At 45.3% G+C, this 14,554-nt stretch overlaps 1 protein-coding gene across 6 annotated transcripts in view; it reads right to left on the bottom strand.

Annotated features, from left to right (window-relative positions):
• Window positions 1-14,554, bottom strand: part of DENND11 (DENN domain containing 11) — a 79,092-nt gene that overhangs the window by 37,863 nt on the left and 26,675 nt on the right. The window contains exon 1 of one of the 6 annotated variants that reach the window (XM_033863378.2): window positions 11,098-11,444. The exons of 2 other annotated variants lie outside the window; for them this stretch is intronic. In XM_033863378.2, the coding sequence (XP_033719269.1) occupies window positions 11,098-11,365 (268 nt within the window). In that variant the 5' untranslated portion in view covers window positions 11,366-11,444. Of the gene's footprint in view, window positions 1-11,097; window positions 11,445-14,554 lie in introns of those variants that run through there. 3 more of the 6 variants (XM_033863379.2, XM_033863377.2, XM_033863380.2) reach the window with 3 other exon arrangements.

Below are 14,554 nucleotides of genomic sequence, written 5' to 3' on the forward strand. Positions count from 1 at the left end.
GAAGATCCCTCGTGCCGCAACTAAGACCCAACACAGCCAAATAAACAATTAACAAAACAGCAATAAGAACATACATATTGATAATTACCTTAAACGTAAAGAGATTAAATGCTCCAACCAAAAGACATTGATTAGCTGAGTGGATACAAAAACAAGACCTGTATATATGCTGTCTACAAGAGACCCACTTCAGATCTAGGGACACATACAGACTGAAAGTGAGGGGATGGAAAAAAGGTATTCTATGCGAATGGAAATCAAAAGAAAGCTGGAGTAGCAATACTTTTATCAGACAAAGTAGACTTTAAAATAAAAATTGTTACAAGAGACAAAGAAGGACACTACATAATGATCAAGGGATCAATCCAAGGAGAAGACATAACAATCATAAATATATATGCACCCAACATGGGAGCTCCTTATATATTAAGGCGAATGCTAACAGCCATACAAGGAGAAACTGACAGTAAAACAATAATAGTGGGGGACTTTAACACTCCACTTACATCAATGGACAGATCACCCAGACAGAAAATCAATAAGGAAACACAGGCCTTAAATGACACATTAGACCAGATGGACTTAATTTATACGTATAGGACATTCCATCCAAAAGCAGCAGAATACACATTCTTCTCAAGTGCACATGAAACATTCTCCAGGACAGATCAGATGCTGGGCCACAAAGCAAACCTCAGTAAATTAAAGAAAACTGAAATCATACCAAGCATCTTCTCCAAACACAATGCTATGAGATTAGAAATCAGGGCTTCCCTGGTGGCGCAGCGGTTGAGAGTCCGCCTGCCGATGCAGGGGACACGGGTTCGTGCCCTGGTCCGGGAAAATCCCACATGCCGCGGAGCGGCTAGGCCCGTGAACCATGGCCACTGAGCCTGTGCGTCCGGAGCCTGTGCTCCGCAACGGGAGAGGCCACAACAGTGAGAGGCCCGCGTACCGCAAAAAAAAAAAATGAAATCAACTACAAGAAAAAATTGCAAAAACACATACACGTGGAGGCTAAACAATATGCTACAACAAACCAATGCATCAATGAAGAAATCAAAGAGGAAATTTAAAAATATCTAGGGACAAATGAAAATGAAAGCATGAAGATATAAAACCTATGGGAGGCAGCAAAAGCAGTTCTAAGAGGGAAGTTTACAGCAATGCAATCTTACCTCAGGAAACAAAAATCTCAAACAACCTAAACTGGCACCTAAAGCAACTAGAGAAAGAAGAACAAAGAAAACCCAAAGTTAGTAAAAGGAAAAAAATCATAAAGATCAGAGCAGAAATAAATGAAACAGACAAAGAAAATAGAAAAGATCAATGAACCGAAGAGCTGGTTCTTTGAAAAGATAAACAAAATTGATAAACCTTTAGCCAGACTCATCAAGAAAAAAGGGAAGGGGCTCAAATCAATAAAATGAGAAATGAAAAAGAAGTTACAACTGACACCACAGAAACAGAGTCATAAGAGACTACTACAAGCAACTATATGCCAATAAAATGGAAAATCTGGAAGAAATGAACAAATTCTTAGAAAGGTACAGTCTTCCAAGACCAAACCAGGAAGAAATAGAAAATATGAACAGACCAATCACCAAGTACTGAAATTGAAACTGTGATTTAAAAAATTCCAACAAACAAAAGTCCAAGACCAGATGGCTTCACAGGTGAATTCTTCTATCAGACATTTAGAGAAGAGTTAACACCTATCCTTCTGAAACTCTTCCAAAAAACTGCAGAGGAAGGAACAGTCCTAAACTCATTCTATGGGGCCACCATCACCCTGGTACCAGAAGAAGACAACGATATCACAAAAAAAAGAAAATTACAGGCCAACATCACTGATGAACATAGACGCAAAAATCCTCAACTACTAGCAAACCGAATCCAACAATACATTAAAAGGATCATACACCATGATCAAGTGGGATTTTTCCCAGGGGTGCAAGGATTTTTCAGTATCTGCAAATCAATCAGTAGATACACCCTGTTAACAAATTGAAGAATAAAAACTATATGATCATCTCAATAGATGCAGGAAAAGCTTTTGACAAAATTCAACACCTATTTATGATAAAAACTCTGCAGAAAAAGTAGGCACAGAGGGAACCTACCTCAACATAATAAAGGCCATATATGACGAACCCACAGCTAACATCATACTCAACAGTGAAAAGCTGAAAGCATTTCCTCTAAGATCAAGAACAAGATAAGGATGTCCACTCTCACCACTTTTATTCAACATAGTTTTCGAAATCCTAGCCATGGCAAACAGAGAAGAAGAAGAAATAAAAGGAATCCAAACTGGAAAAGAAGTAAAACTGACACTGTTTGCAGATGATATGATACTATACATAGAAAATCCTAAAGATGCTACCAGAAAACTACTAGAGCTCATCAATGAATTTGGTAAGGTTGCAGGATACAAAATTAATACACAGAAACCTCTTGCATTTCTATACACTAACAGCGAAAAATCAGAAAGAGAAATTAAGAAAATAATCCCACTTACCATCACATCAAAAAAATAAAATACCTAGGAATAAACCTATCTAAGGAGGCAAAAGACCTGTACTCTGAAAACTATGAGATGCTGATGAAAGAAATTAAAGATGACACAAACAGATGCAAAGATATACCATGTTCTTGGATTGGAAGACTCAATATTGTCAAAATGCCTATACTAACCAAGGCAATCTACAGATTCAATGCAATCCCTATCAAATTACCAATGGCATTTTTCACAGAACTAGAACAAAAGAATTTTCAATTTGTATGGAAATATAAAAGACCCCAAATAGCCAAAGCAATCTTGAGAAAGAAAAACAGAGCTGAAGGAATCAGGCGCCCTAACTTCAAACTATACTACAAAGCTACACTAATCAAAACAGTATGGTACTGGCACAAAACAGAAATATAGATCAATGGAACAGGATAGAAAGCCCAGAAATAAACCCATGCACCTATGGTCAATTAATTTAGGACAAAGGAGGCAAGAATATACAGTGGAGAAAAGACAGTCTCTTCAATAAGTGGTGCTGGGAAAACTGGACAGCTACATGTAAAAGAATGAAATTAGAACATTCTCTAACATCATACACAAAAATAAACTCAAAATGGGTTAAATACCTAAATATTTGTAAGACCAGATACTATAAAACTCTTAGAGGAAAAACATAGGCAGAATACTCTTTGACATAAAGTGCAGCAATATCTTTTTGGATCCACCTAATGAAAATAAAAACAAAAATAAACAAATGAGACCTAATGAAACTTAAAAGCTTTTTCACAGCAAAGGAAACCATAAACCAAATGAAAAGACAACCCACAGAATGGGAAAACATATTTGCAAACAAAGTGACTGACAAGGGATTAATCTCCAAAATGTACAAACAGCTCATACAGTTCAATATCAAAAACGCAAACAGCCCAATCAAAAAGTGGGCAGAAGATCTTAACAGGCATTTCTCCAAAGAAGACATACAGATGGCAATAGGCACATGAAAAGATGCTCAACATCGCTAATCATTAGAGAAATGCAAATCAAATCTGCAATGAGATATCACCTCACACCAGTCAGAATGGCCAACATCAAAAAGTCTACAAACAATAAATGCTGGACAGGGTGTGGAGAAAAGGCAACCCTCCTACACTGTTGGTAGGAAGGTAAATTGGTACAACCACTATGGAGAACCATCTGGAGGTTCCTTAAAAAACTACCATATGATCCAGCAATCCCACTCCTGGGCATATATCTGGAGGAAACCATAATTCAAAAAGATACATGCACCCCAATGTTCACTGCAGCACTATTTACAATAGCCAAGACATGGAAGCAACCTAAATGTCCACTGACAGATGAATGGATAAAGAAGATGTGGCACATATCAATATATGCAGTGGAATATTATTCAGTCATAAAAAAGAATGAAATAATGCCATTTGCAGCAACACGGATGGACCTAGAGATTATCATACTAAGTGAATTAAGTCAAAAAGGGAAAGACACATACCATATCACTTATATGTAGAATCTAAAATACGACACAAATGAACTTATCTACAAAACAGAAACAGATTCACAAGTTTTGAAAACAAATTTATGGTACCAGAGGGGGAAGGTGCGGGGGGGGGGGGGGATAAATCAGGAGTTTGGGATTACTACTATATATAAAATAGACAATCGGGCTTCCCTGGTGGTGCCGTGGTTGAGAGTCCGCCTGCCGATGCAGGGGACACGGGTTCGTGCCCCAGAGCGGCTAGGCCCGTGAGCCATGGCCGCTGAGCCTGTGCGTCCGGAGCCTGTGCTCCGCAACGGGAGAGGCCACAACAGTGAGAGGCCCGCGTACCGCAAAATAAATAGACAATCAACAAGGCTCTACTGTACAGCACAGTAAACTCTACTCAATATTCTGTAATAACATATGGGAAAAGAATCTGAAAAGTAATGGATATATGTATAACAGAATCACTTTGCTGTACACTTGAAACTAACAACACTGGAAATCAACTATACCCCAATATAAAAAAAAATTAAATTAAAAAATTTCAACATATGAACTAAGAAACATAACTGAAATAACAGAGATGCAAAAAACCATAAGCTAAGCATAAAGGACTTTGCAAAAGCAAAAAATAATTGAGACAATGCGTTATATTTAAGGGGATGAAACAGCATGATGGCTAAAGGTCATCCTTTAACAGAAATAGTACACTAGTCTCAAAAATTAGAAACCCGTTTATATATGAAACTTGTAAGAGGCTTAAAGGAAAGTGATTTGGCAGAAATGACAATCCTTGTCGTGAGCCATTTAGGGCCAGGAAAACCTCACACAGAATGCTGCCTACCTCAGGCTCAGCCTTCACACTCAAAGACATTTTGGTTTTCCAAATTTCCTCACCACACTTTAGGAACCCAGCCAGGGAGGTGGGGCCTGGCAAGATTGAACAGAAGGGCTCATCCCAGGGGTAGGCAATCAAAGAGAGGAGTCAACACTGACAAGTGCCTTATTTCCTGACTTGCTCTCCTTCCATCTCCATGTCCCCCCTTGCCTTGGGCCCATCACAGGTACCCACAGGCCCTGCCTAGCCTCTAGGAGGGATGGACATGACCGCACGAGGAACAAACGTGGCAATCTGCTTTGTGTACATTCAGTCAGTCATTCAGTAAATATTGGTGGAACAAACTTGGCAGCCCAGTGCCAGATTCTGGGCTCAGGCAAAGGAACTTGGGCTAACAGATTACTGAGTTGGCAGCTCAGGTACCCAGCGAAGCCACAGGGCAATGCTGAGCCTGGCTGTAGATGCAGAGATGGTCTGAACCTCGTGGCCCTGTGTGCCAGGGCCTCCCAGAGCTGATGTTTCACAAGCTCCAACGCTAGGTGAGATGTACTCTGTCCTATCTACATACAGGGCTGCCTCTGCCTTCTATTTCTGTTGAAATGTGAAATGACCACACCCCCAAGCATATTTGGATTTCATCAACCACCATCTCTCCAGGGAGAATAGATATTAGCTGCTACTGCTGCTGCCTGTTAAGAAAGCTGATCTCAGAATATTTAAAATGGAGAAGGCAATGATCTTGAACCAAAATAATCTCTGTCTAGTGGGAAATACGTGGCTTTCCTTCCTCCTTTTCTCCCTCCGTGTTGGGCGGTTCTCAGTCAAGAATTTCCTCCTGAGCCCTTGATTTCATAAGCAGTGGCTGCCTCAGCTCAAGGTCCTGTTACGGCTCCTCTGACCTCAAGAGTGGAGCTCTGTACCAGCTCTCGCCTCTCCAACGTGTGCGCTGATTTTTACTCTTTCCAGCAGCTCTGCCCATCGGCATACACACAAGCCCTGAATAAAGGCAAGAATCCAGGTGTACTTGTGATCCCCACTTCTGCAGGAGGCCCCCAAATCCCAGAGATGGAAGAAACCTCAGAAGCTTATATGGTTCAGACTCTAACGCCAGAAAAGTCGACAACTCTGGGTCTTAAAGAGTTTTGAATTGTCTTACCACCACCTAGGATGAGAGTATATCCAAAGCAAAGGAAGAAAGAGTCCGTATAAAGAAACCTGAGGCAGGAAGAAATTAATCCTGGTGATTTCAAGTCAGCCATATGCCAACCCATGGCTGAATTCCAATGCATTAATTTTACATGGAAGAAACTTTCCATTTCACGGGCCCCATATCGTTTTGCGCCAGGCAGTGGTGTGGTGCGATGTGGGAAGAAGCACAGGAATTCTGCCCGTCTCTGCTCTGTGACTTAATATGACCTAACTGCCCTGTGCCTCTGTTTTTCTTGTCATTACAGAGCAGACTGCTGAAAGGATTAGCTAGCTCCTGGTCCACGGTGGGCACTCAGTAAGTGGTGGTTGTTTTGATTCCCACTCCTACTCTAGTTTCCATCCACTTTCAAGAGGAGAAACAGAAGTCCCTGCAGATGGTGATCAATTGACTTCTCCCTGAAAACCACAAGCAGGTGAATCACCAACAGCCTGAGAAAGAGTTGCCAATGTGGGAATTACTGAAATTCACCACAGTTGTGTTCCACTGACATCTGATAGAAACTACAGAGAAAGGACGCGGCAGAGTTAATCATTCGAACCGGCCTTCTCTTGGCCTCTTTGAGCTGGTCATTCGTAGGACTGCTCTTTGAGACTCAAAATGGCGCTCCAAATTTTCCATTCTCATTCTGCTTTGTCACTTTCCCACCAGTGGCTGGAGCCATTTAGTATTGCATGAGTCAGATGACCTGGGCAGCCCTCCAAGTTATGCCTCAGATGCTACACCTGGCCCTGTCTCGCTGTGCCTCCACATTGCCATTGTTTAAAAGAAAATGCCTGTATTCTGCTGACTATACGCAGAATGTATGGGGGTTAAAATTAGCGTATGTGAGTGATTTTAAATACTACGCTCATTTAACGGGAACACAGAAGCATTTTGATGCACTAAGTAGGGGCTTAGCTGTAATTTAGGCACTGGCTAGAGGTTAAGGGAGGAACAGGTAATTCATCCCTAATCAGGAAGAACAAAGGAAAAAGAGATATCTTACCAGCCTCAGCAGGTTTTCCTCTGCTCAGCCATCCCAACACAAACACGCACTGCATAGGAATTTCCCCCAGACACTCACCAAATAACTCGGGGGAAAATGCAGCTGTTGAAAGTGAATCTCTTATAAAGAAACAGTCCAGTGAGGCTGATTCACAGGTGTCATACACTGCAGATCCAGAGCTCTAGCTACCTCAGGCCCACACACAAGCCCTCAGTCACATGGTGAGACAGCTATGTCACCTTCATAGAGGGGATGGGGGAAGCAGGCTGATTTCCAAGTGCGACAGTGACTTTTCCCTTAATTAAGCGGACAAAAGAACGAAAATTTTACCAGAGACCCAAGGAAGAGAATCAAAATTAAAACCCAAAGCTCTAAATAATGGGTTGGACACAATGAAAAAGCAGGATTCTGGCTGCCAACCTCTCCCACTTGGCTCCCATAGTCGCCATCTGGGCCTGGTTTCAATAGCAGCTTTGTAGCCCACATGGCCAGCACCACCACCATCCCAGGGACTCCCTGCTCCAGATAAAGACTGAGTGTGTCAGGGAGTGAGTGAGAGAGAGACAGGGGAAGGAGAGTGTGTGTGAGAGAGCGAGAGCCTCTGCCTCACTTGACCCTGAAGCCCCTACAGACCTCACAACATCAGTAGATCCAACAACCATCATTTTCAAACCGTGACTCTGATGAAAATAACATTCTTTATGGCCCCAGCCTCTTCTCTGATTCTTTCTACAGATGCCCAACCCAAAATTAGTATCCAAAAATACAGGAGAATTACTCTTATTCCCATTCACCGGTCTGAGGATCACTGGGCACATCCCTGCCCAAGAGTGTGTGAGTGTGTGCGTAACCAGAATCCACTCACACCTCTCTCAGCACCCAGACCACGCACACCCTGACAGATGAACCACGGCTGTGGATTCTCTCCTCCTCCATCCCCTCTTGTACTCTCGCAGGCACATGTGCCAACAGTTCCCTATACCAGGTGGGAAGATGAATGAAATACCCATGGCCTGGGCAGCAGGTGACTGGGGAGGTTTGGAGAGAAGGGAGGAGCTCCTGGGGAACACTGAGGACACAGCTGGGAGACACATGGGGAGCAGACAGGCAAGCGCAGAAACTCTAGACAGTTTCTCCCATGGAAGAACTTCTGTGATATGTTCTGATTTGGGTAAAGAAGCCAGTATTCACTTTACTACTTTGGGTATCACGGGCTAAGGAAGGCAAAAGCCTTGGTGGACCAAGATTAAATAATAACACATAGCAGACCTGCCTCCGTAGCAGAATGAGGAAGACACTGAACTATTAAAACTGGGAGACGTAAGTCTGGCCCCAGTGACATCTCCCGCTCACTGGGCATCCAAGGGCCTCCATCTCCCCTCTCCAGACCGCGATTTCCTCAACCTTCACCCAAGGGACACTCCACGGGCTCTCTGAGGCCCTTGTCCTAGCGTCGACCTTTGCAGCCCTGGGAACCCCAGTAGCATTCATTCATTCCATCTTCTACTCTTAGAATTATACTGCACCATATAACTTTTACTTGCTGTAGGTACTATCACAATTTTTTACAGGAAGTAAAGTGCCAATTGGGACTGAGAAGATGACAAGAGAGTTATGGGCAGGAAACAGCAGCTTTCCAAAAAAAACAAAACCATCAACCAAAGTTAAAAACACACTCTCTCCCCTCCCCCGCTCCTTCTCAGCCTCTTCCCTCTCTGCACCCAGTAGGATAAAAAGTTAGGGGCCAGAGTTTCAGGCAGTGCTATATTCTAGAAAGACAACCAGACTCGGAGTCAAGTATTTATTGGCTAGTTAATATTTCCAAGTTACTTAATCATCCTTGGTTATAAACGATCATCAAATTACAATGGAGATGAGAATTAGATGAAAAACCATTATAGGGGACTTCCCTGGTGGCGCAGTGGTTGGGAATCCACCTGCCAATGCAGGGGACACGGGTTCGAGCCCTGGTCCGGGAAGATCCCACATGCCACGGAGCAACTGGGCCCGTGCGCCACAACTGCTGAGCCTGCGCTCTAGAGCCTGCGAGCTACAAGTGCTGAGCCCGCATGCCACAATACTGAGGCCCGCGTGCCTAGGGCCTGTGCTCTGCAACAAAGAGAGGCCAACACAACGAGAAGCCCGCGCACCGCATCCAAGAGTATCCCCCTGCTCGCCGCAACTAGAGAAAGCCTGTGTGCAGCAACGAAAACCCAACGCAGCCAAAAATAAATAAATACAAATTAAAAAAAGAAAAACCATTACAGTAAAACGCCTGCACAAAGCAAGTGTCCAAGTGTCAGTTAAATCCCTTCTTTCCACAATAACCTTAATCTGAAAACCATTACCAATACATACTTGTGCGTGTGTGCACATCACACGTACACACAAATACTCCATATACACATACCCACAAAATCATGCTCACCAGCTGTGATTGACAAGGCAGGGGGAGGGTTCCAATTCTGTGGTGCTTTTCAATGTTATTAACTCCATCTGTGGTTAGTGTAGGATTTTTTTTTTTTTCTTCTCCTCTTCCCCTCTCTAGGCTCTACCGCCAGAGCAACCACTGCTAAATCAGACCCTGTTAGCGCTTTCTCTCCATTTCTTCTAGTTACTCTTAAACACTTTCCAGAATGAATCTCATGCTCACATCTATTTACTGTATGTAGGTGATGGGGTAGGGCATAAGGAATATTATTAGTTACAAAATAGTATCTGTTTTTGTCTAGCAATAAAGGTTACTCTGGTCAAAAAAAGAACAGGTTTTCTGTCTGGGAGTCCCAACCGTACATGAGCCAACCAGCCTATGTGATGAGCATTAAAAAAAAGAAAAATAGAAAATGCCAGTATGCACTACATGTAAAAGGAGTTAATACCATTTCATGAAACTTCTGTTTCAGTTACGTATGTGAGCACACTGATTGGTATGTAAAATGAATTTCATATGGTGGGTCACAGTCAAAAATGTTTGAAACCCACTGGGATGGGGGCCAAGGAATAGGCAGGAGTCAGAAAGGCCTAGTCTCCCCACAGCTGTTCCTACTTCTTCCTGGGTCTTGCTGGTTTATAATCCTCCCTGGATTGTATCTTCTGCCATCCCAAGACCCTCACCCTTTTTCCTCCCACTCCAGTGCACAGTATCAAGTTTTTCAGAATGCTTTCCATACCTCATCCTTGCCAGACCAGGAAAGGAACTCCGGAAAGAAACTGTTCTGTTTTTTTTCCCCTAATAGACACTCCACATTCCAGCAACCTCAGTGGAGTTAGGATAGAAAGACACACCTGCGCTTTTTTAAACCCTAGAACCAAGACTACAGCTCTCATCCCTCCAATCCTGAGAGCAGGGTCCTTCCCCGACCACCTAAGGCTCTCGGAGGGAGGTATTTACTCATTCACTTTTGAACCCCATGAATTCTCTCACCAGTAAAATGCACACTTCCTTACTGGATGGTCAGGGTAAAGCCTACCTGAGGAGGCTTCTCTTTTCATCGGTCTCCAGCTTAATCCCTCAGTGCCACCCCTTAATGCTCCAAGCATCAATTCCTCAAAATAATACCGTCAGAGGGAGTGAACTTGGCCGCTCACAAAGTTACCGTGCAGGGAGGGATGGGGAGCAAGGGCGGGAAGCAGAGAACACGGAAGCTGAGGACGCTCAGTTTCGGACGGAATTCACCTGGGGGGCGTTCCTCCTCTTCAAGGGAGAAACCTTTTAACCGAGCCCGAAACAAAAACAAAAGCCAGCGTGCCTGTGGCCACAAACGAGATCCTCTGTCACCGGAGAAGCGCAAACACGACTGTGGGGACGGGCGCGCGGGCTGGGGATCCGCTGAGAGGCAGCGGGACGCAACGGAGACGGGGTCAGAGGCGCAGGGAACAAAGCCCCACGCCCCGACCTCCCGGGGGCACCCGGCTCGCCCAAGGCAGCCAGGTCGGCGCGGAGGGGGTTGCACGTGTGCGGGTGCGCGCGCAGCGAGCCCCTCCCCCGCCGCCCCCGAAACCCAGTGAGCGGCGACCCTCTCCCCGCCCGCGGTCTCGGAGCGGCTCTCACCGGAGCGGGGGTCGAAGGTGACCACGAACACGGCCACCACCTGGTCCTCCTCCACGTCGCCCAGCTCCAGACGCCCGGGCTGCAGCAGCACCTGGGAGGGACCCAGCTCCTCGGGCTCCCGCCTCCTCGGCGGCTCCGCGGCCGCCCGGCCGCCCCCGCCGCCGCCCCAGCCCCGGACTCCAGCCTGCTGGTCCGGGGCCAGCGGCGGGGAGACGGCGGGGCCCTCGGCCCAACGCAGCAGCGGCGCCGCGTCTCCCCGCTCCACCATGGCGAGGTGAGGCGAGGCGAGGCGCGGCGCGGCGGCGAGGAGGAGCCGCGGGCGGCGAGGGGCGGGCGCAGGGGCGGGCTGCGGGAACTCCTCTCGCCGGAGGGCGGGCGGCCGGCCGGGCCTCCGCGCTCACGCCGCGCCTCCGCAGCCCCAGGCCCTCACCTGCCCCGGCCGCCCCGCCCCGCCCCGCCCCGCCCCGCCCCGCGCCGCCCCGCCCCGCCCCGCGCCGCGCCCGCCGCCCTCCCACCCAGCTAGGTGGAGTTGCGATCCTGCCCGAGACCGCGTTCTCCGTACGGGCTTCGCTGAACTGCGTGCCTGGTTTGAGACTTCACGGATGTATCTGCGCGCCCGGGGATAGGAAGAGTGCGGTGACATGGGCGCGCAGCCACTTGGAGCTGTCTACCTGCGCCTTCTCACCTAGGATTCCGTGGGATGACTGTACCACCGTGAACTGTTATACGCCAGCATGATTTTGAAAGTCCCCTGGCCATATGGACCGTGACAGATAGGTGTTACATAACCCTGGATGTGTGTTCAGAGCTTCCGCCGTGCCGGGAGTGAAGCAGAAGCGGGGAGCCCCGGCTGCCCGCGTTGTTTGCGCTTGGGACGTGGCCTGATCCGCTGAAGCTTTGGTGTCCGGCCTGGAGTAGTGTGTGTAGCACCCAGTCGGTGTGCCCTTGAATGAGCTGGATAGTGCCTGGCCCTGGCCTTCCTGGACCCTGCTTGGGGCTCCCCATCCGTTTCAGTGACTTAGTCTCTACAGAGAGTGGTGGACGACGGTCACTTACTTGCCCTTGAGGGGTGGGGGAGAGGTTGATAAATATAGCCAAGGTGAAAGCAGTCTCCATTCTTCAGGGTAAAATGCTGCATAGATTCTTTTATTGTTGTGTCATAGATTTTTGTCTGGAAGCAGCAGCCTTGGGCAGTCATTGATGATCTCCTTGGGAAGGGGGGTTAAATCATCATTGCGTGTCTGGTACACAGATATCACTCTTCATAAACACCCCCCGGGTAACGCTTAGTGTCCTTCTGAGGGCAGGCAAACCCCAGGCCTTCCTGAACCTTGGAGGAATTGGGTGTCTGAACAAGTCTCTCTCCTCACTTCATTCTTTCTCATTATTTTAGTGGCTATTCCTATTTGTTTTTCCCACCTCCTCTGATTACTTAACCACCAGATTTACCCCAAGGGGTGAGGCATTCAAAATGTTACTTCTAAATATAAAATGGGGAACTCTTAAAAAATCCTTAATCCATTTCCAAAGCCATCAGCTTTAGTCTGACTTTCCTTTTTTTTCCAAGGGACTTCCTTTTCCTGATCTTTTGTGTGAGCTTCCCCCCAGCCCCGAATTCCCTAGTTTAATACCCTCAAGCTGTATATATATATGAAGAAATAAACTCATAATCTCCATCCCAATCGATTTTCTGTATAAACAGAAGACCAAAATGTCCAAACCCTAAACCTAGTGCCTTTTCCAATCTTCATTTAAGCGTGTGTTCTAGCTCACCAGCAAGCAGGTCAATCTTCAGACCCTAGTGCCTTGCATAACGGGTGCTCAACAAATATTTGTCAACTAAGCAAATGAATGAAAGTAGAGACTTAAACCTCTGCACAACCGGCCCCCTCCTGCCAGGCTTAACCTAGTATCTTGCACATAGTGGGTGTTCAAAAATGTTAATGACGCTGTTGACACTCTGCTTGACAAACATTCACAGACTGAGAGAGGCCCTGTACCTGACCATCAGATTCATCATCTCTATGTCTACTGAATTTCATGAGATGATAGGAAGGGAATTAATTGAACTTAGCTATTAGAATAGATCTGGTGGGAAACTAGTGTTAAGGGCAATAAGAAATGAAGGTCGGTCACATTCAGAGACCCTCGGGTAATGTTAACTTTTTTAACGAGTTCCCCTAGAATCCCATATGTCTAAATTTTAAAATAAAATTATTTCACTTTTACAAATAATATATCTACATTATGTAAAACATATAAAATATATCTATCCTATATAAATATCTCTACAATAAAAATACAATGTACATAAAATACATTATATAAAAGTACTTTTGATCTATCATCTCACTGCTGAATTGGCCCCTGCGAAGATTTTGCTTATCCTATCTCATCAGTTCTAGGATGCAAAATTTCTCACTTGTTAGGATTGCTATGGCGACATACAACGGCTGCCGGCCCCACTGAGGTCCGGGTCTCACAAGGGAGATTTGTGTTTGCTTTTGTCAGCCATCTGGAGGTACCACCAACCAGAGACTCTTCTGAGTTAAATTCTCTGCTGGGGGTTCTTTGGACCACGCTGGTAGTGTGAATTCAAAATACAAGCTAGTGCGAGCCCTGCCTTTTAATTCCTAGGTGAGATTTTTTTCTTCTCTGCACCCAATGACAAAGTTGAGACAAGAAGTCTTCCTTGCCTGTCCCTCTCTGCGTGGGAGGTTTACTTGGCAAAGTTGTGTAGGGGGTATCATATTAGACTCCCCATCATGGGCATTTTTTATTCTTAGTGGCATGTAAAAATAATGGTATAATAATGGTATATCTTAAAATAAATGATAGATTTAGTTGTTTTTCTTTTCTGTGTTTACATGTTGAAATCATACTGTATATCAATTTTGTATTCTTTTTTCTCCCTTAATTTCAGACTGTGAACAGTTCGCCGTTTTATTAGAAAGTTTTATATGCATCATTTTAATTCTTTCTCTTGTATGTGTGTTTGAAAATGTATTTACTTAACCATTCTCATTGTTAGACAATCAAGCTCTTCCCTTTTTTGTTGTGCCTAAATTTCACTCTGAACTAACACTAGGTTCCTATTCTATGCCATGTCCAGCTGTGAAGAAAACAGACATCCCTTTGCATCAAGCTTATAGCCCAACAGGGGAGGCAGCTATCAGGCAAAAAATGAAATCTAGAATGAGGGGGTGACAGGCAGGGCAAGTACAATCAGCTCTTCAGGCTGCTGACATGACAGATTGCCAGAGGTGGCCGTACTGGATTAAGGTGTATCCATGTTTTGATTGTACTGCCAAATTGTTGATTCCCAAGTGTACAAGGGCATCGGTCTCATTTCCCTCTTGTCCCAATTAGATAGTGCCATTTAAAATCTTTTTTTTTTTGGCCAATTGTCAGATGACCGTGGCATTTTGTTTTAAGTTAACGTTTTGTCACTGGATCT

This window comes from Tursiops truncatus, chromosome 9 (genome assembly GCF_011762595.2).
Source record: "Tursiops truncatus isolate mTurTru1 chromosome 9, mTurTru1.mat.Y, whole genome shotgun sequence".
Lineage (NCBI taxonomy): Eukaryota > Metazoa > Chordata > Mammalia > Artiodactyla > Delphinidae > Tursiops > Tursiops truncatus.